At 28.7% G+C, this 27,762-nt stretch overlaps 2 protein-coding genes across 2 annotated transcripts; one reads left to right on the forward strand and one right to left on the reverse strand.

The window, feature by feature from the left end:
* Positions 1-12,088: 12,088 nt before the first annotated feature.
* LOC135928799 (uncharacterized) lies at positions 12,089-16,581 on the reverse strand. Its single transcript, XM_065465263.1, has 8 exons — positions 16,470-16,581; positions 16,085-16,237; positions 15,780-15,920; positions 15,385-15,501; positions 15,068-15,121; positions 14,102-14,296; positions 13,474-13,701; positions 12,089-12,276 (listed from the first exon to the last, which is right to left on the reverse strand). Exons 1-8 carry the CDS (start codon positions 16,579-16,581, stop codon positions 12,218-12,220), a joined length of 1,059 nt encoding a protein of 352 aa, XP_065321335.1. The 3' UTR covers positions 12,089-12,217.
* A 9,610-nt stretch (positions 16,582-26,191) lies between these two features.
* On the forward strand, positions 26,192-26,916 carry LOC135928800 (uncharacterized). The gene is made up of 2 exons (XM_065465264.1): positions 26,192-26,426; positions 26,492-26,916. The coding sequence occupies exons 1-2, from the start codon at positions 26,192-26,194 to the stop codon at positions 26,914-26,916; spliced, it is 660 nt and encodes a 219-aa protein (XP_065321336.1).
* Positions 26,917-27,762: the final 846 nt, after the last annotated feature.

A 27,762-nucleotide genomic window follows, 5' to 3' on the forward strand; every position in this document is an offset into this window, starting at 1 on the left:
AATATTATTGTCAAATGCCTCTTATGCCTACCATATAAAAAGTATATTGCAGCATCTAAGTCATCCACAGCTAATTTATGGAAACATATCTCTGTAAGTTTATATAAATTGTATTAATATTATATAGAATAATTAAATGAATTAACTTTATAACAATAATTAATATTAATTAAATATTTATATATATAAAACATATATCTATAGAGAAAGCATCCTAACCAATCCGTAAATATAAAACAAACCATAGATAATAAAAAAAACAATTCAGCCACATCAAGTAAGTTAAAACAAACTAAACTTGACTTTGGTGGAAAATCAAATTTTAAAGGTATCAGCAAAGATAAATTTGATTCACAAATTATTAAATATATAATAAATGGAAATCACCCATATACAACCTGTGATGATGAAGATTTTGTTGAGCTGATAAACACCCTGCAACCTAATATGAAGATTATATGCAGACAAACCTTAACCTCAAGAATATCAAAATATTTTGTTCAAATGAAAGATATTCTAATAGAAAAATTGTTAGAGCCTAATTATGTTTGTACAACAGCTGACTGCTGGACAGCATTTAATCGGTAAATATTATTTTTTACTAAAGTGCACAATACATTTGGTTATCTTTTGTTATATTAATAATAGTTCCTATATTGGTATAACAGTGCATTGGATTGATGTGGAGAAATTGGAAAGGCGTTCAGCTATTCTAGCCTGCCAAAGACTACAAGGTAGGCATACATATGATGTGATCAGCAAAGCCTTAACTGCTGTTTTTAAGGAGTTCCATATCCAAAATAAAAATATCTGCACAATAACGGATAATGCTAGCAACTTTTCAAAGGCGTTTAGGTATGCCTAACTAATTTACTTTATAAATTATTTCTCTTAGAGTATTTAGCTGCCCATCTATTATAATGGAGGAAGATTCTGTTTCTGATATTGAATATATCTCAATAGAAGATATAATGTCTTCTTCTGGGCTCTCCAGTTATGATATTAATGACTTCGACTACCTTCCCAAGCATCGAAGATGTTCTTGCCATACATTAAACTTAGTGGCAACACAAGATGCCAACAAGTTACTTTTAAACAATGAGGGGTATAGGAAAGTTTATAACTTAGCTATATCTAAATGCCAACGTTTGTGGAACCTCCAAAATAAATCTGGGCCATCTGCCGAACTTATTTTAAAAAAATTACATTCTCAACTCCCATATCCCGTTATAACAAGGTGGGGTTCCTTTTATAAATCCCTGGCCAAAATATTATCGTTCTTAAATCAAGTGCCTGTGGAATTTGATTCATTATGTGATGAATTAAAATTGTGTAGATTCACATCAGATGATCGTGATTTTATAAAAGAATATTGTAGTGTAAATTTAAATTAAAGTCTTATAAAAATTTACAATTTAAAAATTAGATTATGCGACCAGTGTCCAAAGCCATTGATATTCTTGAAGGTGAAAAGTACATGTATCTGGGTTATTATACCCCAACAATAACACAAATTTAATTATATGTATGGCAGATGTGCAGGTATTAAAATATTGTCAACCTCTAAAGGATACTATATTACCTAGTATTGAAAAAAGGTAACTTAAATCAAATAATTATTTATAAATTAATAATATCATGTTATAGGTTTAATAATCTTTATGATAATGACAACATCATTGCTTCAATTCTTCACCCTTTATTTAAAACTGACTGGCCTTGGATTAGGCAAGAAAGGAATAAAGCAAAAAAGGAGGAAATTTTAAATTTAATAAATACCTTAATACCTCAGAGTGAATCCCAGACGAATGAATCATGCTCAAAACCAACATCACTTGATGTAGTTGGATTTTTTGACCTAAAGCGCCAAAATATTCTGGATAATGAACTTATAGAAAACTTTATCAAATCTAATAACAACACGTTTTCTTTATATAACGATTTTCCAAAGTTAAAATTACTCTTTATTAAATATAATGTTGTTCTAACATCAAGTGCTCCCGTAGAGCGCTTGTTCAGTCTAGGTAAGCTCATATTTGGAGATAAACGAGCACGTCTTCTAGATAATAACTTTGAAATTAATTTGTTGTTAAAAGCAAATAAACATTTATTAGATTCTAATTTTTATGAAAAATAAATGTTTTTTTTTCAATGCAAATATATATTTTTGTATTCGATGTAAATATTCAATTTTGCGATATTTTTTATATAAATAAATTGTATATTATTTAATAACTGATTATACTTTGTTTTTTTTATATTAAATAATGTCAATAAATAAATAATGCGCATATGAATGATGTATAAAGTAAGTAACTAGTTACTTTTGAAAATAAATGTAACTAATAACTAGTTACTTTTGTAAAAATGTAACTAGTAACTGTAACTAGTTATGTTTTTGCCAATGTAACTAGTAACTGTAACTAGTTATGTTTCAAAAGTAACTTTTAACATCACTAGATATTACATCAAAAGAATAGATTGTCACTACACTATCTGTCAAATTTTACAAGTCACATAGAAAGTGAAAAATATCAAATTATGACATAATATAAGGTGCATATATAATTTTATATTTATAAGTATATTTTTCAAAAAAAGGATGCTAATTGATATTTTTTTTAAATCCAAGTAGGGAATTTTAAGAGATGTACAAAAAAATTTTCAAAAATTTAATAGTTTTAAAAATTTTAAATTTTTTTAATAATTTGATCGCTGCCATTTTTTAAAAAAAAAAATTAAATATGGCAATATATTCGCCATTTTTCTTATTCTTTTCTAATTCAATCGCGTAATGATTTTATAACGATGGCTACATCATTCGAACCCAAAATATATCCTACTTTCCGGAAACTTATATATTTAACAAATGAAGGTATTTTATATGTTCATGGACCAATTTCCAACAGGTGTCCTCATTCAACAGTTACTCCTCTCTCTCTCATATCGCTTACTCACTTCCCAACTCATTCATGGAACCACCTTTAAACCGCGCCTCTAATACCTCTTTCTCAGAGGCGTCGCTAGGAGTGGGAGGCGCAGGGGCTCGAGCCCCCTGACAAATTTAAATAGCCCCCTGAAGAAATTTTTTTTTTTAATAGCTCCTTAATATCCCCTTGAACTAAAAATAAATTTTTTTGATTGCCTCCTGAATGATTTTTTTTATAATTACATTGAGTAATATATAGATTTAATTTTATTATTTAAAAATTAATAAAACTATTTAAATTTTTAATGAATACTATTTTAATTATTAGATTAGATTAATACACTTAATTATATTTTACTATGTCAGTGCAAAATTCTGTATTAAAAATATAATATCAATAACTCACTAAATATTAATTTATCTTTAACAATTGTAGTTTAATTGACTTTTATTATTTAAATTATTATATAACCCTAACATAGGCGTAGCCAGGGAGGAGCAAGGGGAAATTCCCCTTCCCCCTTCAGAAATTTATCACTTTTTGTAAATATCATTTTTAGCTAATAAAAAATATCTCCGTTAGTCCTCCCCCCACTCCCTGACCCTCAAATATGTATGCATATATCTTAAATAATAATTTAAAAGAAAGAATGTAAATGTTGATATTTTTTTATAAAACTATTCATCATAATTTATAGATTTTGGGGAAAATAAATTTATAAAAATAAATGAACCAAAAATATTTTTTAATAAATGGAATATAAGCCAAAGATAAGTCTTAAGACAGAAATGAAATGTATTATAATTATTAATAATAGATCCATATAATTACTAAATAATATAATATATCAAATATATTTTTTTATAAAGTGAGTAATTTTAATTTATTTATCTTAATAAAAGTAAAATATAATTAGAAAAATATTAAAGCACAATACAAACAGTGGAATATAATATGTCGTAGATTTACAGTATATCTAATTATCAAATGACAATCAAGTATTTTTACCAATATAGAGAAATTATATATTTTACAGAAAACTATAAAATATTGATAAGGACATCAGAAAATATCTTTTAAAGACATTGTGGGATGAAAAATATGAAGATTAAATTTAAATATCATTTTTACTTAAAATAGATGGCGTTAAATAATTGAATGCAAATTGTTGCTATAATATCAAGAGCATTGATTAGTAAAATTTGTTAAATTATTAACTGTAATATATTCTCTAACTGTCAAATATGTCTGTAAAAGTGGAATTTTACATAGTATTTTATAACTAATTCTATATAATAGAGTAAAATTAACTATATGTCTACTTACTTTTTAGAAATAAATTTCTTATACTTGTTTGGAATAAATCATTACCATGCTTTTATATTAATGTATATATAAGTAATTTATTATATTTTATATAAACTAATAAAATTATATTTCATATTTGTTCCAGGCTTGTAACTCGGCCGAAGGCCGGGGAAAAGCGGGCCGAAGGCCCGCCCATAAGAGGGTCTGGGGGCGAGACCCCCAATAATTTTTTAATTCCCCCCCCCCTTATGAAAATCCTGGCTACGCCTAAATTAAATAAATATAATCATATATTATTTGAAAATTAACAAATTTAATATTGTAATTAGCCGAGTTCAAAATGACTAATCAAGTATATGTTTTTTAAATTTTATTATCGTACCTATTAAAAATATTTTCAAGGTCCAAATAAGTATAAGAGATTTTTTTGTAAAAAATAAGTAGACATATAGTTTATAATCCTTTACTATATACAGTTTTTTTATAAAATATTATATAAAATGCCATTTTTATAGACGTATTTGATAGTTATATAATATTTACAGTTAATATTTTAATAAATTTTACTAATAAATTGTTTTGATAATAAATACAATAACAATTTGCATTCAAATATTTAACGCCATCTATTTAATTTTAAATAAATTTCAATATTAAACATTGCAATAGGTGTAATAAATTTGATTTTTCTCTTTTTTTGCATGCTTTTAGGAAAGCTATTTTTTCATTTTCTGACTTAAATTTTTAATACAAGCATATTTTTGTTATTATTACAAACTGCTATACCAAGGTGGTGCGACAATATATAAAATCTTAATTGTTTTATCATATCATTCTGGCTTATTTTATAGTTTGAAGATGTTTCTGTTCTAAATTATGTTGTTAAATGGCTCGTTTTGACCAGATTTTTATTAACAGCTAACCTAATATTTCATTGTGAGAATAATATTCATAAGACCTGAAGATTTTGTTTGTGGAGGTAACAAAGGTATAGATATCTATTAGCGAAATCTCGAGGATTAGGAAATATTTTTCTGGCTAAAATTCGAGCCGTTTTACATCACTAATTTCTAATATGGCATTGCCGTGTAAATAACTCCAGGCTTCAATATATTTGCATAATTATTTTTTCCAAAGAATTAGTGTTTTTATTTTATCAATTTATAACATAATAAATTCTTTTATTAGCTTACGAGAGTGTGTTTTTAGTTGAGCCCCCTGAGATTGTAAAGGCTAGCGACGCCCCTGAATTTTTTCAATACTACAAAACCAAGTATCATATCCAGAATACCCAAAGGAGCGAGAACACAAGTAGCGAAATCTCTTAGTTACTGCATATCCCCTCTTCAGTAAAATTTAACAAAGAAGAAGAATGGTTAAAATTCTTGTACTTCTGGTACAATACTTTTAAAATACCTGACAAATCGATCCAGAAATCCACAACTCAACAAATAAAGGACGCCAGTTTAAATATCCTTAGCCGTCTTCAAGATACCCAAATCTATTCACATCCTAAAAACAAAAAAATGAAACCCCACTCCAGCAAAAAACTTTATTAATCTCGAAGATAATCGATAGTCTTAACATCAAAGGTGCTCTCAAATTCATTTCGACCAATGATACCCTTGCTGATTTCTGAGAAGGAATTTTAAGCAAGCTACTCTCAAATCCGACTTCAACTCTTACTCCAATTGTTACACAGACTTACACGCATTGTGCAGCAGACTTCACACAAGAATTCTCACCAAAATTACCAATTTATGCAATAAAATCTTAAAAGGAGATGTACCAAGCTTTATAACCCCCTAGCTCTTTGGAGCCAGACTCATCGCACTCCAAAAATCCAACAAGGGCCGGCTTCATTGGTTCAACTTATCGAAGACTGGTAGCAAAATTAATTTCCTCAAGAATCAAACACGCAGCATCACACATCCTTAGCCCTTATCAATTTCATTTTGGCGTACCTGGTGGATTTGAAGCTGCAGTACACTTAACATAAATTCATCTTGAAAATAACCCAACGAACCCAAGCTTTAGTTAAAATCGATTTTTCCAACGCATACAACACTTTTTCCCGTGACACCTTCTTACATTCCACTTGTTCCTATTTCCCCGCTTATACCAAATTTCTTTTCTCTTGTTACCAATCCCCTACAATTTTACAATTCAACACTCAAAAAATTTCAGTTGAGGGTATTCAACAAGGAGATCTCCTTGGATCTTTTCTATTTAGTCTTGGAATCATTGACATTATTAAATCAATAAATGCTTCTTGTACTTTATCACTTCATGCCTGGTACATCGATGTAGTTCCCACAGTGAAATTGACAAAGCAGTCAACATAATTCATGAAATGGGAACTGCCATAGGATTCTCTCTTAACCAGAGCAAATCAGAATTCATCCAATTGAATTCAAACGCGCCAAACACACATAATAAATTCACTGTTATTGATGAATTAACACATTTAGGATCTTCAGTAGGAGGACATAAGGCAATTTGTACCTTACTTCATTCAACCCTTGTAATCATTCTTAAACTGGAGGACATCTTTACTCACTTACCCTCATACATGTCTTTTTTTTACTAAAAAATAACTTTTTCATGCTAAGGATTTTTTATGCACTTCGCGCAACACTCATATTCATATATCCTTCTCCATTAAAAACATACAAAAAAGGAATAAAAGACCTAACCAAAAAAATAATAAATTTAAGATTCAACGAATCCTCTTGGGCGCAAGCTTAGTTCCCACAAAATCCGGTGAAGCATTAGATCTCCTTATGACTTAGCAATAACCTCTTTCATATCAAGTAGTCTCTTGTCAAAGCTAATAACAATTGCCCATCATTCTAAAGAAGATCCTTCTTTAATTGAGGCCATAAACACTTGGAAAACTCAAATCAATGTTGATTCTCTACCCCCCCCCCACAACCCATAAACAGAAGTACTAGGATGCTGCAGTAGTTGCTCGCTGCGTTGAAACTCTCATACCGCACCCTACTCTCTTTTCTGATCAATGGTACTGAGCATGAGTTTCACGAGGCCATTCACTCTGTCAATCTTCAACTTCAACTTTCGAACAACGAACTTACCCACGCCATCGGTATTCGTCTAAATGCTCAATCACCTACCCTCACATCTGTTCAGGCTGTAACTCGCCTGTTGACACGAATGGAAGACATAGTTTACATTGTCACTCCTGCAATGGTCGATTCATCAGACACAGGCAAAGTAATTCAATCATCCAACATGCCTTGAAATCAGCACAAATCCCATCCATACTTGAACCCCAGGGTCTTTTCAGATCTGATGGAAAACGACCAGACGGCATCACTCAAATTCCGTGGAGGAGGGGCCAATTATTGTTATGGGACATTTCTTGTATTGACCCCCCTTGCCCCATCTAACCAGGCACTCAACATCATTGGCCAGAAGGAACAGCTTAAAACATCGAAATACACAGAAATTACTAATGAACATTGTTTCATTCCAATTATTTCAACCACACTTGCCACCTTCGACAAACTTGCCTTAGCCTTTTTCAAAAATTTAGTATCTCAAATCATCAAACACTCTGAAGAACTTCGAGAGGGGTTTTTTTTCGACAAAGGCTCGCCATAGTAATCCTTAAAGCCAATTACATCCGCTTCAATGGTAGTCTACTAGCCAAAGAGTTATCCTAAATCCTTTTTTTTCCTCGCATTATACATCCTCGTTCTTCATTGGTATTTTTATAATTTTTTATTCATTTCATATTCCTTTTGTCGCATTTTAATATAAACCTTATTTATACATTCATATATTCATTATTTGTTATTATATTTTATTATATACATTTGATTTATAATTTAAATTTATGTGATTTGATTTTGAAAATTCATATATATTTTTTAATCGTTTTTTTACAATATGTATTAAAGTTATAAATTGAAGGAATAAAATAATTGAAAATTAAAAAAAAGCAATATCTTAGAAAATCGCAAAATTAAAGATCTTTTATTTTTTAAATATTTTGAGCAACGATCTCTGAACATCATAGAATTATATTTCAAAAAAAATCTTGAGCACAGATCTTTTAAGGTCTATATCTTTACGTGAAATTTGAAGATTTTTTATTTTTTTAGATCATGATCTTTGAACATCTTATAATTTCATTAAAAAAAAATTTGAATAACCATCTTTTAAGATGGATATCTGAAAAAAGTAAAATTTGAAGATTTTTAATTTAAAAAAATATTTTGAGCAACGATCTTCAAAGATTTCAAAATTATATAATAATTCATCAAATAAATAATTAATTATGATATTATATTTAAATTTTCATGTTATTTATAATTACAATTATGTTTTTTGAACAAAATAAGTAGCGGGCTAAAAAAAATAAATGATTGGAAAAAAAACTAGCACGCTATTTTAGCTATAGTTATCGAAAAAAGATAGCGCGCTATTCTGGCAATCGCACCTGCTAAAAGAAGGGCGTTACTAAAAGGTTAGAAACTCGAGCAAGCTTGCAAGTAAACTGCAAGAAATATTATTAGAGATATAAACATTTGTGAGCAATGATAAATATCTAAGTATGAAAAATCATCTTGAAAACAGGTTTTGACAGCAAATTAAATTTCTGAATGCTTATTATTTAATCTCTAAGAGGAAAATAGATTGAAAGTTAAAATTTCAAATTCTTTGGGTGATTTAATATTGTTAAATATTTTTATTCTAAATCATTAAAGATTAATTTTTTATTCTATAACTTTATTTTCAACAAAAAAAAATATATAAATTGGATCATAGAAATAAAAAAATGATTGACTAAAATATTTACGTTTCCAACCTAAATATCAATTCTACTTTATCAATTTTTTTCATACTTTCGAGGTTCTATGTTATGCCATTTTACACTAAATTATTTTTCACACTGAACTTTAATGATAATAAATTTCTTTATTTTTAATTCTTTGTTTTCTTTTCAATTAAATTTATACTATTTACCCTATTGTCATCCTTCCACTTTTCATCTACGATATCTCAAAATTGTACCTGTTATTTTTGTTGACTAAATTTTGTTATATCTGATTCAATATACGAAGGTGAGATCTTATATCAACTTTAATTTTCAAGTAAAATTTCTTTCTCTATAGGCTCATAAAATAACTTCGTATGCTATACCTCGGAATATCATGGCATTTCGCTGGAGCAGTCCCATATTTTTATTTCTCTTAATTTTAGTGGCCGACCCAAAATTTTACTTCTATTTTTAAATATTTTTAGGTTAAGTTTTATTTATTTCTACGATGAAAATTAGATATTTTTTAAGATTTTAAACTGCAAGTGATCTCGCAGCGTCTACCTACTTTATTTTTTAACCGTTCAGCTACTCTGACGTTTTCCTATATTTAGCGGTGGTACGAATTCGTGCCTTTTAGTTTTTTTGGTTTAAAGATTTAGTGCGATTCAAAATATAATAAAGGTTAATCCATTCAGTTCATTCCATTCATTGCCATCCAAAATATATCTCATGTAAGTAGAGTAAAAAAATCTTTTCATAGAATATCAATTTTACAAGAAAGGAAAGAATATAAAAGACTAATTTATTCTACATAAAATATATTCTGAATAATTTCAAATATTATACTCTCCCTGCCTTCCCCCTTGCTTAAATGAAGAAAATGTACAAGAATAATATCGTGAATAAGTTATATTATTTTATTACAATTTTATATTTATTATTACAATTTTATTTTAAATAAAAGTTAGATAAAGGGAATAAAATTAAAGTTATATTATTATCATGGCATTTGATTTATTCGCGGTTTGTTTTTGAGGGCTCGTTTTATCTATCAAAAATATTTAAATAAAATATATTTATCATTAGTTCACATTCTTTTACAATTTTATTTTTAATAAAAAATAAAATAAAATGAAAATTATATTCTTATCAAGGGCGATGTTTGCCGCTTGCTTTTGAGGGGTAGTATGATCCTTGCTTTACATAGCTGATTTTGAATAACGAAAATGATTTCTGTCATAAATAATATATATTAAGCATTAGTTCACATTTTTTTCCAGATTTCTTGTTAATAATAAAAACCATTAAAAGGAATAAAATGAAAATTATATTCTTATCAAGGGCGATGTTTGCCGCTTGCTTTTGAGGGGTAGTATGATCCTTACTTTACATAGCTGATTTTGAATAACGAAAATGATTTCTGTCATAAATAAAATATATTAAGCATTAGTTCACATTTCTTTCCAGATTTCTTTTTAATAATAAAAACCATTAAAAGGAATAAAATGAAAATTATATTCTTATCAAGGGCGATGTTTGCCGCTTGCTTTTGAGGGGTAGTATGATACTTGCTTTACATAGCTGATTTTGAATAACGAAAATGATTTCTGTCATAAATAAAATATAATAAGCATTAGTTCACATTTCTTTCCAGATTTCTTTTTAATAATAAAAACCATTAAAAGGAATAAAATGAAAATTATATTCTTATCAAGGGCGATGTTTGCCGCTTGCTTTTGAGGGGTAGTATGATCCTTGTTTTACATAGCTGATTTTGAATAACGAAAATGATTTCTGTCATAAATAAAATATAATAAGCATTAGTTCACATTTTTTTCCAGATTTCTTGTTAATATTAAAAACCATTAAAAGGAATAAAATGAAAATTATATTCTTATCAAGGGCGATGTTTGCCGCTTGCTTTTGAGGGGTAGTATGATCCTTACTTTACATAGCTGATTTTGAATAACGAAAATGATTTCTGTCATAAATAAAATATATTAAGCATTAGTTCACATTTCTTTCCAGATTTCTTTTTAATAATAAAAACCATTAAAAGGAATAAAATGAAAATTATATTCTTATCAAGGGCGATGTTTGCCGCTTGCTTTTGAGGAGTAGTATGATCCTTGCTTTACATAGCTGATTTTGAATAACGAAAATGATTTCTGTCATAAATAAAATATAATAAGCATTAGTTCACATTTCTTTCCAGATTTCTTTTTAATAATAAAAACCATTAAAAGGAATAAAATGAAAATTATATTCTTATCAAGGGCGATGTTTGCCGCTTGCTTTTGAGGGGTAGTATGATACTTGCTTTACATAGCTGATTTTGAATAACGAAAATGATTTCTGTCATAAATAAAATATAATAAGCATTAGTTCACATTTCTTTCCAGATTTCTTTTTAATAATAAAAACCATTAAAAGGAATAAAATGAAAATTATATTCTTATCAAGGGCGATGTTTGCCGCTTGCTTTTGAGGGGTAGTATGATCCTTGCTTTACATAGCTGATTTTGAATAACGAAAATGATTTCTGTCATAAATAAAATATAATAAGCATTAGTTCACATTTCTTTCCAGATTTCTTTTTAATAATAAAAACCATTAAAAGGAATAAAATGAAAATTATATTCTTATCAAGGGCGATGTTTGCCGCTTGCTTTTGAGGGGTAGTATGATACTTGCTTTACATAGCTGATTTTGAATAACGAAAATGATTTCTGTCATAAATAAAATATAATAAGCATTAGTTCACATTTCTTTCCAGATTTCTTTTTAATAATAAAAACCATTAAAAGGAATAAAATGAAAATTATATTCTTATCAAGGGCGATGTTTGCCGCTTGCTTTTGAGGGGTAGTATGATCCTTGCTTTACATAGCTGATTTTGAATAACGAAAATGATTTCTGTCATAAATAAAATATATTAAGCATTAGTTCACATTTTTTTCCAGATTTCTTGTTAATAATAAAAACCATTAAAAGTAATAAAATGAAAATTATATTCTTATCAATAGCGATATGTTTGCCGCTTGCTTTTGAGGGCTGGCTTTATCCATGTTTTATCTATAGGTTAATAATTTTTAAATAAAATATATTAGCGTTAGTTCACATATTTTTACAATTTTAATTTTAATAATAAAAGATATTTAAAGAGAATAAAATGAAAATTATATTCTTATTAAGGGGTTTGATTTATTTGCCGCTTGTTTTTGAGGGCTCGCGTGATCCACGTTTTACCTATCAATGATTTTGAAAAACAAAAATAAATTCATGCAGTATTAAAAATAATAATATTTAGCCGTAGTTTATTGTAAATTAATTATAAGAAAAACAAATAATTCTTATGAATCGCTAATATTTTATAAACTCAAATTTAAAATATTCAATAATTCTTAAATTTTTATAAAGTTTTACAACTATTTTCTGGTTTATGAGAATTGGATTGTTTAATAGAGTTCGGATCGATTTGTTATAAATGGGAACTTCAATAATGTATTTTTTTTAAAATTATCCTTAGAAATGTTATAAGTCAATTACGATTAGAGCTATTCTTTTAAAATTATTGCAAGCTTTTAAAAATATAAGACCAGCGTTTGCTTTGCTTGATCTTTCACTCCATTTCATATCACTTGTTGGCACAGATTGAATAAATTGTAAAGTATATCCTTTCGCATTTAGACAAAATTATTTCCTTTTTTACAGACCCCCCCCCCCTCTTTTCTGCATTTCAGAAATTATTATCAACCCAACAGAAAGTATATATCACAAAATCATATACTATATTTATATTTCTCAGCGCAAGATTATTATATTTAACACAAAAATAAATAGTGTAAAATATTTAGGATGTATTAATAATTTTTAAATAGACAACCAATTTTTTACCATACCCCGGATTTATAAACAAACTACCTGTAAAAATATAAAATATTCGTTTGGACGATTGTTTTTTAAAAGATGGCCCTATTATGATGAAAATAGTCACCAATTCGGCATAGCTAGTTTCATATATTTACTTCATCTATATCCAAAATCTAGAGGCTTACGTAAATATTATATGAGTATTGTTCCCACAACACTAATCTGAATTACTGTTCACTCAGTAAAACGAGTCGTATTCTCTGAGAAGCAGAGTGAAAGATCGAGTGAAGCAAAGCAAACGGTGATTTAATATTAAAACTACCAAATTTTAAAAGTAGCCGTCGTAAAAATTTGAATTAAAAACATTTCTAAGGATATTTAGAAAATATTGGAGTTTCCATTTATAACAAATTGATTCGCCCCACTCTATTTATTAAACCATTAATTCTTCTGATCTTTTGGAATCTTGAATTTTTAAAACACTTTCGAGAAATTATTTTCTAAATTAACTTATGTAAAACTTCGCTTTATGAATATGCCGATTACATATAAATTATTTAATAAATAAAATACCTCTAGAATATATAGTAGTTAGAAGATATTCCCTTTCATCCACTTCTGGTATGGTATCCAAGATATGTAATTGCCTTTTTGACCTTTCGAAACGCATTAAATGATCGATGGGTTTAATCAATTTGCCAATCCTCAATATCTTAACTTCGTCTTCTAAGCCAGTAAACGAGTGGTCTTTGAAACAGCTTTGAAAACTTGCGTATTCGAAAGCTTTGATCTTAGCTTCCACTTTATTTTGTTTAGAAATAAATTATTATTAAATTTTGAAAGCTATATAACTATAAATCATTTTAAAATTATTTAATTTTTTTAAGGTTTCAAGGTAATTTCAATATTTGAAAAGAACTAAATCCAGCCTAGTAGTTTTAATTCTGACCTTTATTGGGTATCTTTTTGAGAGCCTTAGATAATCTTATTAATCCTAATGAATTATTCTTTAATTATATGATTCAGGTCTAACTCATATTTAAATTTGATCTGAATACATTTTTAATGGGGACTCATCTTTCGTTAGAGAGACAAAAAATTAAATAACTTTTTATTAACTTAATTACACTCTTAATTTAGCTTTTTAAAATTAAAAAATTTTTACATCTAAATTCATAAATGAGATTAATATTCTAATTACTAATAGCCATTTTCCTTTCTCTCGCATTAGAAAAAGCTAGGATGGGCTTCGACATCTTTGGGTTCTTATTTGGATTCCTATATAACCTAACCACCCTGTTCCATATCCGTCCGATTTGATTCCTGTCGGGTAGCTTCACTTGGCGAAATGACCATCTTCTTGCTACTTTCTTTGCGGGGTGTGATTTCTTCTCATCTGTTTAACAAATATAAGAATTATTTATCAAAATTTAAATTCTTAAATAAATCTTGAATGAAAAATTTAACGATAATTGGCAAAAATTTTTCTAACATTTTTGAAATTGTAATAACTGTGTTCAATATTTTTATGTTCGAGTGAATAAATAACGTTTTAAAAATTTATTAATAAATTTGTTTGAAAAGGGATCTGTCTGTTGTCATAGTCCTCTCTAATTTTAAAAAAATACAGAAAACCAGTTCCATACTACCAGCGTTATTATTCATTTATTTTGTTTGATAATGTTTCAAGTTTACAAAAATTTTTATCTTAGAGAAATTATTTCATTATTTGAATAATAGCTGTGTCAAAAGGTATTGACGTATTATTATTGAAAAATATAAGAATAGAATTTAAGAAAAAGGATAAGGGATTTTAAAAGAGGACGTGCAAAAAGAAAATTAGTGAATAGAAACTAGGAAAGAGAAGGAAAGAAAGATTACAAGGAGACATGGAAGATTATTCAATAGGAGAGATAAAACTTTGAAGAGTAATGTTATTTTTCTTTCATTGTTTAAATCGTCTAATTTTTATTTGAGACATTTATATAAAATAAAAGAATTTGAAATTATTTATGAAATACTAAGTGTAGAGAGTTTGCTTATTATTTCTTTACCAGTTTTTTTAGTGGATATATGGATCACGAAGAAGAATGTATGAAGATATTTATTTTATATAAAACCACTAATTATTAACAAAATATTATAAAATTAATAAATTGAATTTAACTTTCGTCATCAAGTGGTATATCAAACCATTCGCATTGATTCTGGGTCGTTATTTCTATATGATTTAATTTATAATAGAGATATGATAAAAAAAAATATATAGGAATAAAAAATTTAAAAATCTTTTATTACATTTCTAAATACATGATGTTTGCTTATTGTATGAAGCAAATACAGGGTGATAAACCATTATATTTATCAGTCCGTTCATGTATTAAAAAAAGTGGGAAAAAAAGATAAATAAAGATAAATAAAGGTATAAATTTTATAAAATCCACTATTTATTAAGAAAAAATGAGAAAATAAATTGTATTTTACTTGCATCCTCATATGGGGTATTCGATGTAGTTGGTTCGTCCTTACTTTGATAAACATATAATTCATCGCTAAAGGGTCTTTTCAGACTTGTGGTTGGTTCACTAGAAAGGTTAGTCTCTTTAATTTGTTGTTTTTTTCAATATTTGTAACAACGTGTAATAATTTGAGAAGCGATAAAAATAAACATTTTAATAAATACAGAATTTTAAAATAGTTTTAGCAATTTGAAGTTAATATGTTCACTTAATGTTTAGGGTAGGCCGAGAATGCTAAACTATTACTTTTACCACTATTTTGGGCAATGGTGGTGGCAAAATGATTAATAAATATAAACATTGTTTAAATAGCCGATAATTATTAACTAACAATAACAGAATTAATAAATTGGATTTTACTTCTATCTTTCGGTATATCCCTTTCAAATTTAGGTAGATCAATTACTTTTTGATTTGATTTGGAAGTTATAAAACGCTTTGTACTTTGGGAAATTCGCAATACCCTCTGTAATAGGCTTATCCTACTATCTTTTATCATCACTTTATCGATTTAGATACGTTAAAAAATATATAATAAAAATTTGTTAATACTAAGTTTACAATGTGCTCATGATTTAAGGCATATTTAAGGTGCTTAACATTACATATAAGCGTGCTTAGTAGATGTAAGGGGTATTGGTAAATAAAAATTGATTATATTTTACTTTCATCCTTTCTTGAGTTTTCAATCATTGTATTTGGAGTTGTCGAATTAGTTGCAATTAAATAATCCTTAAGGGATCGTTTTACCCTATTGCTAATTTCGTCAGAAGGGTCAGTGAGTTCTTTAAGTTGTTTTTTTATGATGTTTGTAACAACTTTAATAATTTGAGTGCGATAAAAAAAATACAGAATTTTAAAATATGTTATGTAATTTTAAGTTAATATGCTCGCTTATTGTTTAGGGCAGTGGCAGAGTGTTAATCTATTATTTTTACCTATTTTGGGGAGTGGAGGGGGAATAGTTAAAATTCATAGATCAAGATATGCATTGTTAAAAAACCCATAATATTAATCAACAAATTACAAAATTAATAAATTGTATTTTACTTCTATCCTCCGGTATAGGTTGGTTAATTATATTTGGATTGGATTTGGAATGCTTTTTCCTCTTGGCAATCCCTAAAGCTCTTTGTAATAGGCTCATTTTACTAGCTTTCATGGCTTTTGTATTTGACACAAGTTAAAATATATTTAATAAAATACTTAATTTAAAAATTAATAATTAATACTAAGTTTATAATGTTTGCCCATGATTTATGGTATATTTAAGGTGCCTAACACTAAATTTAAGAGTGCTTGGTAGATGTAAATGGTATTGGAAAAGGTATTATAAATATCTACATTAATATACGTAACTTATAAATATAAAATTACAAAATTAATTGTATTTTACTTTCATCCACTATCGGAATTTCAATTAATACATTAGAATTGGTTGATATATCGCTTATGCTTTCATCAAGAATCAAATCATCCTTATAGGATCTTTTTACCCTTGTGCCAGTTTCGTCAGAAGGGTTAGTGAGTTCTTCAATTTGTTTTTTTTGTGATGTTTATAATAAAATGTTATAATTTAAAACTCGATAAAAAAAATTTTAAGATTGTTTTTGTAATTTTAAGTTAATATGTTCGCTTATTGTTTAGGGCGGTCAGAGTGCTAATCTATTACTTTTACCACTATTTTTTGGGAATGGACATAGGGGAAATGCATAAATGAAGATATAGGTTGTTAAAAAACCTATAATTATTAATAAACAAATTACAAAATTAATAAATTGTATTTTACTTCCATCTTCCGGTATATTCCTTTCAAAATTAGCTTGATTAGTCACGGTTGGAGTGGATTTGGAGGTTGTAAAACGCTTTTTCCTCCGGGGAAGCCCCAAAATCCTTTGGAGAAGACTTACTTTACTTTCATTCATTTCATCGATCGCTTTTCCTATTATTATGGCTTCTGATTTTTATTTGAGACGTTAAAAAAATATTTATTTAATTAATACAAGTTTATAATGTTTGCCAATAATTTATGGCATATTTACGGTGCCTAGAATTACATTTAAGATGGAGGGGTATGGGAATAAGTATTGCAAATATCAACATTAATATACAATACTTATTAATTAAAAATTACAAAATTAATTGTATTTTACTCTCAGCCACTTTCGGAATCTCAATTATTATATTTGGAGTTATATTCGAATTGGTTGCTATATCGCTTATCCTTTCGTCATTAAGAGTCAAATCATCCTTAGAGGATCTTTCTACCCTTTTGCCAGGTTCGTCAGAAAGGTCAGTGAGATCTTTAATATATTTTTTTGTGATGTTTGTAACAACTTGTAATAATTTGAGACTCGATATATTATAAAACATTTTAATAAATGCAGAATTATTATTTTTGCAATTTTAAGTTAATATGTTCGCTTGTTGTTTAGGGTAGAACTAGTGTGCTAAACTATTACTTTTTACAATTATTTTGGTGAGTTGGGGATAATATATATAATAATGAAAAGCTAATATTTGCAAAATTAATAAATTATAATTTACTCACAACTTCTCCTGGTTCTCAACCTCTATTAAATCTGCTTTTACTATAGATTTGACCGTTATGTTCAATGCAATTTTTAATTTTTATAAAAATAACCTTTACAATATATTAGCCTATATTATTACAATGTCGATGCATTTATTTTAGAGGTTCAGTTACATTCGGGTTATAGGTTAAAAATTATAATAGTTTTATTCCTTACCACTTTATAAATCGGTAGCAAGAAATATTTAAAGATTATTTAAGCACGTTTTAAGGTCTTCAGAAGAAAATGAATATAACCGTCAAATCTAATCTAAATTCTGATAGTATCGATAAACCAGAGAATAAAACCATCAATAATTAGTGTTTTACTAGAAGAAGTGTGAGGATTAACAATTCTTGAGTAATGTTTTCTCGCTGATATAGAAAATTTCTCAAAATTAAAATTAGACATCGTAATATTTAATAATATTTTTTTTACAACTTAAATTTTTTAATGATGATATTTAGAATTACTACAACTATAGGATGATTGTTGCGTATTTCATAATAACTATATTTTTTTTGATATATGATAGAGCAATTTCTAAAAAAGAAATTTTTTATAATAATAATCTGAAAGAGAAACCTTACTAATTAAATAAATATTACTTAGAACTTGATTAGGCTTTTAGGAGGACCACATATTTTATTTATTTTAGTAGCTTTTATTTAAACATATTACAATCTTTTTATCAGTGAGTTAAATTTTTAAAGAAATTCCTAATGAGGATTTGTAGGTTTCCCAAGAAATATATAGGAAGAGTAGGCATCTACAGCCCACTAGTTATAAATATTTTATAGCTTTAAGTTTTTCACATCAATCATAATTTAATCTAAAGTGAAACATTATATTAACTAGTGAAAGCATAAAAATGCAAGGATGGCTGGGAAGAGTTTCTTCAAGGCATAAATGAATCTAGGTCTAAGAAATTCAATATGAGAGATAAAAAGAATCTTAATCTATAAATTTCAAGTTGTAATATTACAAAATAATATAAGGTTTCTAGCCTAAAAATATATCAACGATAATATTGTTTTTATTTTCAAAATGATGCATTTATTTGTAAAATAAAGTTTGCAATAGATTAGTCTATTGTTTTTAAACGTCTATTCATTAATTTTAGAAAATAAAGTTTAAAATATATAAGCCTTTTGTTCTAAAACGTCTAGGTATTAATTTTATATGTTCAGTTACTTTTGGGTTATAGGTTTAAAATTTTATAATAGTTTTATTCCTTAGCTCTTATTTTTGAACTGTATAGGTATCATAGTATATCGGTACTAGAAAAGATTTAAATAAGATATTTAGGCAAGTTTTGAGGATTTTTTTATCTCCAGAGGAAAAAGAACATAATGGTCAAATTAGATCTAAACTCAGATACAATAAAGGTTATCAGTAGATGAAGTTAAAATATAATTAAATTATGTTACTTTAAGTTAATAGCTAGTGGTGTAGATTTTAAACTGAAATAAGGTGTGCTAACAAAAATATTACCTAGGTAATACAATAAAAGTTTATTTTTAACTATTTTAATCCCACAAACTGATTTTATACAGATTTATAAAATAATTATATAGCCCCCATTATTAAATATTATGGTGTTTACTAGAAGAAGTGTGAGGATTAATAATTCTTGAGTAATGTTTTCGCATTGATGTAGAAAATTCCTTAAAATTATAATTAGACATAATTATATTTCGTAATATATTTTTTTCAGCTAAAATAATTTAATGATGATATTTAGAATTACTATAACTATAGTGTGATTGTTGCGTATTTTATAATAACTATATTTTTTTGATATTTATACGATTGAGCGATTTCTAAAATAGAAATTCTTTATAAAATGATCTGATATTTAAGTAATTAGTAATCAGAACTTGCTTAACCTCTCAGGAGGGCCATAATAAATACTTTATTTTTATTGGCTTTTATTTTAATATAATCACGATCTTTTTAAATAATCAGCGAGTTAATTAAAGAAAATTATAATGAGGATTTGGGGAATTCCCAAGAAATTTATAGGAAGAGTAAGCATCTATATATAATATAGCCCATGAGTTTATTTTATTCTGTAGTAAGTTTTTCATATCAATCCAATTTAATCTAAGGAGAATCAGATTAATTAGTGGATATGTGAAAAGCAAGGATGACGACAAAGAGTTTCTTTATGGCTAGATAAATCGAGGTCTTAGAAATTCAAATGGAGAAAAAACTTAATTAAATTTTCGTTGTAATATTTACATTCGGGCTGTTTAAATTTTATAATAGTTTTATTCCATAACGCCTATTTTTGAATTTTATATCTGTAAAAAGATTTAAATAGATCATTTAGGGCAAATTTTGAGGATCTTTCAGAGGAAAAGGATCATAAATCCAATCTAATCTCAGATACAATAATAGATGATAAATCAGTAGATTGAGTTAAAATATAATTTATTAATTTATGTTATTTTAAGTTAGTTAATAGTTAGTGGTTTGTTAAAGGCTAGTTTTGATCCGCTTTTGAAAAACAGCTTCTATATTTGGGCCAGAAAAAAATTGCTTAATTCTCCAGATTTCGCTAATAGCTGTCTAGACCATCTATGAGCTAAATCTTCAGGCTTGAGTAATATTTTTCTAGATAAAATACTGAGTTAACTGTTTAAAAATCGATTCAAAATGTAACAATACCAGTTAGTGGATATATTAAAATGTATATTTTAACTTGAAATAAAAAAAAATGAATTATGCGCTAAACAACATTCTTACCTCTATAATAATAGTAAAAGTTAATTTTTAACTAGTTTAATCCTACAAAATGCTTTTATACATATTTTTAAAATAATTATTTAGACCCCATCAATAAATATTATAGCGTTTACTAGCAGAAGTGTGTAGATTAACAATTCTTGAGTAATGTTTTCTCATTGATATAGAAAATTTCTCAAAATTACAATTAGACATAATTATATTTCGTAATATTTTTTTCAAAAAAATTTAATGATGATATTTAGAAATACTATAACTTAAGTATGATCGTTGCGTAGTATTTTATAATAACTATATTTTTTTGATATTTATACGATTGAGCAATTTCTAAAATAAAAATCTAAAATGATCTGAAATTAAGTAATTAGTAATCAGAACTTACCCTTTTAGGAGGGCCACAAAAAATACTTTTTGTATTTTATCGGCTTTAATTTAATAATCACTATCCTTTTATAATAATCAGTGAATTACATTTTTAGAGAAAATTCTAATGAGGTTTTGGAAAATTCCCAAGGAGGAGTAGGCACCGATAGCCCATGAGTTTATTTTATAAATATTCTGTAGCTTTAAGTTTTTCAAATCAATCCAATTTAATCTAAAGAGAATCAGATTAACTAGTGGATGTGTGGAAAGCAAGATGACGACAAGGGAGAGTTTTTGGCTAGATAAATCTAGGTCTTGAAATTCAAATGGAGAAAAAACTTAATTTATAAATTTCCGTTTTAATATTACAAAATAATATAATGTTTCTAGCCTAAAAATATATTAACGATATTTGGTTTTTATTTTCAAAATGATACATTTATTTGTAAAATAAAGTTTCAGCCTATTGCTTTTAAACGTCTCGTTTCATTAATTTTAGAAAATAAAGTTAACAATATTAGTCTATTATTTTAAAACGTTTAGGCATTAATTTTATAGATTCAGTTACATTCGGGTTATATTTTAAAAGTTTTATTCCATAACGCTTATTTTTGAACAATTTTATATCTGTAACAGAAAAGATTTAATAGGTAAATTTTGAGGATCTTTCAGAGGAAAAAGATCATAAATCCAATCTAATCTCAGTTACAATAATAGTTGATAAATCAGTAAATGAAATTAAAATATAATTTATTAATTATGTAATTTTAAGTTAATAGTTAGTGGGTTTGTTAAACGGCTAGTTTTGAGCCGCTTTTGAAAAACAGCTTCTATATTTTGGCCAGAAAAAAATTGCTTAATTCTCCAGATTTCGCTAATAGCTGTCTAGACTTTTGTACCATCTATGTGCGAAATCTTCAGGTCTGCGTAATATTTTTCTAGATAAAATAATGAGTTAACCATTTTTAAAAATCGACTCAAAATGTAACAATACTAGGAAATTTCATATCTACTTGGTAAATTTTGACTTTCGTGCCTTCGATTTTAATGGAAGGGGGATTTGAAGAATATAAAAGTTATTTATCAAAAGTTGTAAAAACAAATAATTAGTACTAAATGACCCCCCCCCCCTATCTCCCAAAACCTTTATTATATAGTGATCTGCATCGGGCCTAATTAAGCCTGGCCCGACCCGAATTTATTTAAATATAGAAATTAATTTTTATAATTACTAAAATAAACGATATATGTTATATATGGGGGTCTACTTTTCTATAAATAAAATAAAATATTTTTTATTTTACATAAAAATAATTTCAACATAAAATTGATAAATTTAAGATATATTTTAAAAAAATTTTCTAAGGCCCGACCCAACCCGGCCCGAATTTTCTTAAAAAATATTAGGCCCGACCCGGCCCGGCTCGGTGGAAATCGTGATAAATTTAAGAAGGCGAAATACACCTTAGTAAGAAGTAATTTGTAAGGGATATTAATTTTTATGAATTGGCAGTTTATCCTTTTGTGATTTTCAAATCTCATTTCTAAATTTGTGTTCGTGTCATTTTAATTAAATTTATATTATCCATTATCGACGTATGATTTGACAAATTCTATTTCCATGTTTTTGAATATTGAAGGAATTAATAATGAATGCATAATTATTTCGAAACCCCGCGGTGCGGCCCACGACCCAGGGTAAATAATGTACTTCTATCATCTTTCTTTACTCTGTTTTAATTAACGCCAAATTTGAGCCACTTTGATTCTCTGGGTTATAAAGCGCTACCGTTAATAAACGCGGGTGGTGATGGCGGCGTGATAAAGATAAATAATAAATACTATATCTGTTGGCATTATATATATTATCAATTCATAAAGGAACTAAACTAAGGCCTCGTTTATAGCCGCTATGACGGCTCTAAGGCGAGGCGATGTCTATGGCTAAACGATAACATAGTTGTATAATTTAACATTACGTATTTTGTAACTTAAGCTGCGTGCCGTGGCGCGCGTTATTTACGATGGTTACTATAAGTGAGACCTAACGGACACTGTAAGAATTCAAATAACCGCGTTTATAGCGGGGGGGGGAATGATGGGAGAAAGGGAAAGAAAAAAATACCGACCAGTCAGCTCTACAAATTCGAAGCAAAAAAAAAATTCGTATTAATCCGTCAGCTGATGACACGGGGAAATGTATGTTTATTCTTGGCACGTAAAAAGGAACAGGGTCACTCCGGGCTTAAAGACAGTTATTATTAAAAACAAGAAATCTTTTTCAGTATTCCTTGAAGTTACTTTTGAATATCAATTATAGTTACTGGTTTATCCTTAAAAAATAACTAGTTAAAGTTACTAGTTACATTCTTAATTAGAAATCTGTCGATATAACTTCCGGAGCATACACTCCCCTATCTTGGATGCACCTATACCCTTTTTCAAATGACTAATTATATACCCATAAATTTCTAAAATATATAAAAAATATATATATGTCGGATTGGGTTATGGATTTACGGAAATCCAGAGTCTGACAATTTAAAATCCTTTATTGAAATGTAATTTTAAAATAATTTCATTTTACCAGGAATGTATTCCAGTAGTACAGAGTACCGGTACTGTGAATTTCGGATAGGTTAGTTTACCATAAAAACTACACTTTTATATTTATTTACATATTTCATAGTATCGTTACAATCCAAAAAATGTAACCCCAGAGGCGTATTACCTCTATTTAAAGATACTACTTGCAGGTTTAGCAATATAAAAATTTGCGATCTAATCTTTTGGATAGTTTAATTTTTCAAAAGGGGGCTATATAAATATTAGATTTTTTTTTTGGTACCCCCCCCCCCATCCCTTTGTTTCCAGAATTTTTTTTCCTCTTAAAAAGATTAAATAAATTATTTTTATATTATCGTACTCAAAGAAAAAAACGTTAATCGATTTTATTGCATAAGCTTTGATTGACAACTTTAAACTTATCAAAAAAAATACGATTATTTATCAGAATTGCGTGAAAAGAGTTCAAACCATTATTACACACAAATAGTAATAACTATTAAAGGGGGTGAAAATTAAGTCGCGGGCGACAGATATGGACGCTTCCGTTCTAGAATTAGAAAAACGCTTAGCACGTCATTTCCTAGAAAGTAAATTACGCCAATCAAAATATTAATTGATTTATTAAATATCGTAAATCGTTTTATATAAAAAAAAATAATTAATAATGAACTCGAGGTATTACGTTAAAAATTGAACTCCGGGGAGTTAAAAAAATTTTTTTTATTTTATATTTTTTTAGAAGAAAAAAAAATCGATTTGCTTAATAGAAAATGAACTAAGATTATGACGACGTGGCATTAAGATTTATCGGTTAAAATTGAATTGTAGAAATATCACTTCTCTAGGTGTGCAGGAAAAAAAATTATTGGGTCGATAGGGGGGAGGGGGTTAAGAAAAAACTGGTTTATATTTTAGTTGTAACCCTCTTATTGGTTAACGGTACAGGTATGCACCAGGCTAGATTTTCTATTTAGGATTATTATTTTTTTTAGAATATCATATTTGAGCATAAATCAATATGATTTGAAAAAAATTGAGCATTTTTATCCACTAGAAAAATCTTGACCATTCGTTTGTTAATAGTTAAAAAGACCGTACCCGAAATAAGGCGTCTCTTCTTTAAAAACGATTTTCAAACAAAGTGTGATAATAATTTATCTATGCAAATTTCCACGCAAAATGTAAATTAACCAATTAACCGCTAGGGGGGGCAATATTTTTTTTGAAATAAAACAAGCAGTCAGGCACTAGTATAGATCATTAACTATTCTTATTGAAAATTTGTAAATTCGATATACCAAATAATTACCATGAAGGTAAACTTGGTGTTTTTTTCTTAAGCCATAAGGGTGTGTCCCACTGAACAGCTGGCTTTATGGATTCTCGACTAAACAATTTTTTAAGTGGAGAGAGAGAGAAAAAAATTACAAAAAATAACAATCCCGCAAAAAACATTTAAAACAAAACCGCCATAATAAGATACCCTAGTTCAACAGCTGTTTATTCTAGGGCCAATTAGAAATGGGTATAAAAAATAGGTCGAATCAGGGCACACGACCTTAGACCTTGAATTCGTTTATCTTTTATCGATTCTCTGGTATGCACGATAACTTGCTATTTCAGAAGAAACTGCTGTTGACACCACACCAACGACAATAGCTGCTGAATAAGCATTTATACATTTTTTTAAAATTACAATATGATATTTTTGTGCTTCTGCTTGCTACTTCAGTCGCTTAATAATCCCTTCGCCACTTGCATTTCATGGTGCAATGTTTTTATATTAAGGTTTAGATAAGAGATAAAAGAACACTACCTATGACGGTCCCAAGTCCGTGTGCAAAAAGTGGAGGGTTGGCGTCAGGTCGGAAACCGGCTGTAAAAACCCACTCCAAAATGATGATAGTTTTAAATAAAACTCTATAACAGAAAGCTATGGCGTCCTCCACAAACGACGCGCAATGCATCTCCCGCCTGTACAATGCGAATAATACGCTAGGGTTATCGCCTGACTCACAACGAAAGCGATTAAGGAATTTAGTTGTGGATAGAATGCAAATAACATGCTGAAATGTGGGTACGTTAAAGGGAAAGAGAATGGAACTAAAGCTCGGGAGTTGGGAGAGGGATACAAGTTATTCTACAAGGTCACTAAATCGTAGAAACGGGGTAGGTATCGTTCTAAGCAAATCGTTCAAGGACAAGGTGGTGGAAGTCAAACGATGTTCAGACAGGTTAATGTGGATGAAGATTGCAGATCAAGGAGGCCTCCTAACCGTTATGTGCGCGTATGCTCCTCAAATTGGGTGTATGGAATCAGAGAAAGATATATTCTTCGATTCATTGGAAAAAGAGATACAAGGAATACGACAGGAATAAAAGCTAATTATTGAGGCGGACTTCAATGCCCATATAGGAAAAGATCGTCTAGAGTATTAACGAAATCATGGAGGCTATGGGCATGGTCTGAAGAACAAGGAAGGGGAAAAACTTCTCCGAGTATCCCAAGCCTATGACATGGCGATCGTTAACACTTATTTTCAAAAGCGTGAAGATCATATTGTGACTTATAGAAGTGGAAAGCATTTTAGTCAAACTGACTATCTGCTTATACGGCGAAAGGATTTATGGAGGATCAAAGATTGCAAAGTAATATCGGGAGAAGAAATAGCCAAAAACATCGTCCACTTGTCATGGATCTTGAAAGAAAAGGGTTTCCGGAAAGGAGAAAGGTTTATGAACCTCGAATTAGGTATGAAATGCTAAAGGACATGCCGATGAACGATAAATACTATTAGAAAGCCTCCACACTCTTAGGTGCCTGGAAATTAGAAAGAAACGTAGACGAAAATTGGGAGACGCTAACTGCAGACATAAAGGAAACAGCGATTCATATTCTAGGACAGACCAAAGGAGGCAAAGCTTTGAATAGGGAACTATTTGGTGGGATTAATCGGTTAGGGATTTCATCGAAAGAAAGAAAGAAAATTCTATATAGACGGTGGCATAAATCTAAAAAGTCGGAGGATTATCAAGAATATAGGGAGGCAAAGAGAGCCGCGAAGAAAGCCGTTGTAATAGCGAAGAATGCTGCGTACACCGAGATGGCAAACAAACTGGATCAAAAAGGGGGCGACAGGCTTATGTACAAATTAACCAAGATAAGGGAGAAGAAATGTCGCGATGTCGGAGTCCTTAAAATAGTCAAAAATGAGGAGGGTCAAACCTTATTCAAGCCGTAGGAGGTGATGGAAAGGTGGAAAGGATATTTCAAGGAACTTATGAATATTGCTAACGACTAAGATTTCCTTTCCGATATTGAGCCAATAAGTATGGTCGAACTCTTTCAGGAGGATGAAGTTAGGACACAAATGAAGAAGATGCAAAAAGGAAAAGCTAATGGCCCAGATAGAATTCCTATGGAAGCATGGGTCGGATGCCGAGAAGAAGGAGTCACGACCATGACGAACCTCATTAACAAGATATTGGGAGAAGAAAGAATTCCTAATCGATGGAGAACAAGCACGATTATACCCTTATTCAAAGGCAAAGGAGACCCTCAGGAGTGTGGTAATTACATAGGTATCAAGTTACTTCCCACTCCTTGAAACTTATGGAAAGGATCTTAATAACACTGAAGAATGAGGTGGAAATATCGGCTAACCAATTCGGATTTGTGGCCAGCAAATCCACAATCTATCCGATCTTCGCACTAAGACAAATGGATAAATATGGAGAAAAGAAAAGAAACCTACATATGGTCTTTATAGACTTGGAGAAAGCTTATGACACGGTCCCTCGCGATTTAATATGGTAGTGCTTGAGAAGACAAAATATTACGTCTTATGAAAAATATCTATGAAGCCTCAACTTCTTGCGTTAGAACGACCGTTGGAGACTCTAAACCTTTTCGGGTTGAAATTGGATTACATCAAGGATCTGCTCTAAGTCCTTTTTTATCAATATAATTATGGACATGATAACGAGAGACATCCAAAAGCCATCTCCTTGGTGTATGCTATATGCCGATGATATAGTACTATGCGAAGAGACAAAGGAGAAAGTATTCGAATAAGCCGAAAAGTGGT

Source organism: Gordionus sp. m RMFG-2023, chromosome 4 (genome assembly GCF_954871325.1).
Source record: "Gordionus sp. m RMFG-2023 chromosome 4, tfGorSpeb1-WG-v2, whole genome shotgun sequence".
Taxonomy (NCBI): Eukaryota; Metazoa; Nematomorpha; class Gordioida; order Chordodea; family Parachordodidae; genus Gordionus; species Gordionus sp. m RMFG-2023.